Source organism: Nicotiana tabacum, chromosome 20 (genome assembly GCF_000715075.1).
Source record: "Nicotiana tabacum cultivar K326 chromosome 20, ASM71507v2, whole genome shotgun sequence".
NCBI lineage: Eukaryota > Viridiplantae > Streptophyta > Magnoliopsida > Solanales > Solanaceae > Nicotiana > Nicotiana tabacum.
Genome location: NC_134099.1, coordinates 114,903,095 through 114,905,261, shown reverse-complemented (window position 1 = coordinate 114,905,261; position 2,167 = coordinate 114,903,095). Strand labels below are relative to the sequence as shown.

At 38.3% G+C, this 2,167-nt stretch overlaps 1 protein-coding gene across 1 annotated transcript; it reads right to left on the bottom strand.

Annotated features, from left to right (window-relative positions):
• Positions 1-312: 312 nt before the first annotated feature.
• Positions 313-1,477, bottom strand: LOC142174499 (uncharacterized). Its single transcript, XM_075240305.1, has 3 exons — positions 1,382-1,477; positions 1,146-1,273; positions 313-571 (listed from the first exon to the last, which is right to left on the bottom strand). Exons 1-3 carry the CDS (start codon positions 1,475-1,477, stop codon positions 313-315), a joined length of 483 nt encoding a protein of 160 aa, XP_075096406.1.
• Positions 1,478-2,167: the final 690 nt, after the last annotated feature.

Here is a 2,167-nt window from a genome sequence, read left to right as displayed (position 1 = left end):
CTAAGTCTTAACACTCCCCCTCAGCTAGAGCGTACATGTCATATGCTCCAAGCTTGCTACAAATGTATTCAATTCGAGCCCCTTTAAGGGATTAGTAAGAACATCTGCCAATTGGTCATTTGAACCAACGAAGCTCGTGATAATACATCCGAACTGGATCTTCTGTCTAATAAAATGACAATTCACCTCTATACGTTTCGTTCTTTTATGAAAAACTGGATTTGAAGCAATATGAAGGGCAGCCTGATTGTTGCATATAAGCTCCATCTGTTTGAACTAAACACATTGTAACTCTTGGAGGAGTTGTTTCAACTAAATAAGCTCGCATGTAGCAAGGGTCATAGCTCGATATTCTGCTTCTGCACTAGATCCGACACCAACATCTTGCTTTTTGCTTTTCCAAGAAATTAAATTTCCCTGAATCATGATACAGTACCCAGAAGTGGAGCATCTATTAAACATAGAACTTGCCCAATCAGCATCAGAATATCCAACAATGTTTGTGTGACTTTTGCCTTCATATAATAGTCCCTTTCCTAGAGCTTTTTGATGTATCTTAAAATGTGAATTACTGCATCATAATGACCTTTACATAGAGCTTGGAGAAACTGACTAACCATACTTACTCAAATGAAATATCAGGTTGTGTGATAGTATGATAATTCATTTTACCGACCAGTCTTCAATATCTGCCAAGATCTTTTAATGGCTCCCCCTGTCTAGGGACGAGTTTGACATTTGGATCCATATGAGCGTCAATAGGTTTGGTGTTTAACATGCATGTTTCCTCAAGTATGTCCAAAGCATATTTTCTTTGTGAGATAGCAATACCAGTCTGGGATTGTGCTACCTCGATTCCCAAAAAATACTTTAACTTCCCCAAGTCCTTGGTTTGAAAGTGGTTGAATAGATGATATTTTAGCTTAGATATTCCTTCTTGATCATTTTCAGTTATGACTATGTCATCAACATAAACAATCATATAAATGTTCTTTTCTGGACCATTATGTCAATAGAAATCGGAGTGATCCGCTTCACTTCGAGACATCCCAAATCTACCAAACCATACTCTCGGAAATTGCTTAAGGCCATATAGTGAACGTTTCAGACGGCATAGTAAGTTTGACTCCCCCTGAGCAACAAACCCAGGAGGTTGCTCCATATAACCTTCCTCAGCAGGCTCACCATGTAAGAAAGCATTTTTATTATCTAGTTGACGAAGCGGCCAATGGTGCATTGCTGCTAAGGAGATAAGTAGTCGGACAGATGCAATCTTGCCAAATGCAGAGAATGTGTCACCATAGTCAAGACCATAAATTTGGGTGTATCCTTTAGCAACAAGGTGAGCTTTTAGCCGATCAATTGTTCCATTTTAACCCACCTTTATTGCTGTATAGATCCATCGAAATCCAATGGTAGATTTTCCCTCAAGTAACTGGACCATTTCCCAAGTGTTATTTATCTCTAGAGGAGTCATTTCTTCTATCATAGCACCTTTCCACCCTGAATGTTCCAATGTTTCGCCAACAGTCTTTAGTATAGGTACATTAAATAAGGCAAATAAAAAGGTATAATATAATAGGGACAATCGATGATAACTTAAGAAGTTAAATTGTACAGGTTTTTGAGTCGTATAAATACATTTGCGTATGTGTCACGACCCAAAAATCACTCCGAAGGAGTCGTGATGGCACCTAGTCTCTAAACCAGGTAAGCCTAACATTAACTGTGAGGTCTGCAAACGTAGCAGCAGGTTACCGTGAGTCTCCACCGCGACGACCCACACAACTACTATCGATCAATACCTAGATCTATACATAAAAATATACAAAAGTGTAGTATGAGCACACCACGACAGTGCCTAGTAAATATCAAGACTAACCTCAGTGGGGTAGTGACGAGGAACAGTCAAAACACCTACTGGTCAACTGAAATGAACAGGATATGATAATAAAATATCAAGATAAAGATAACGAGGTAATATCAACAATGGAGAGAAATTAAAATACAAACAATAGGGATAATAAAGGGAGAACACGGGTAGTAACAAACGATAAACAAGTAAATCGGATAACCAAGTAAATCAACACTGACATGATAGGGACAGATACAAGAAAGAATGTATTCAAATAAAGAAGGTAATGTCAGCTCAATCAATCACATCATA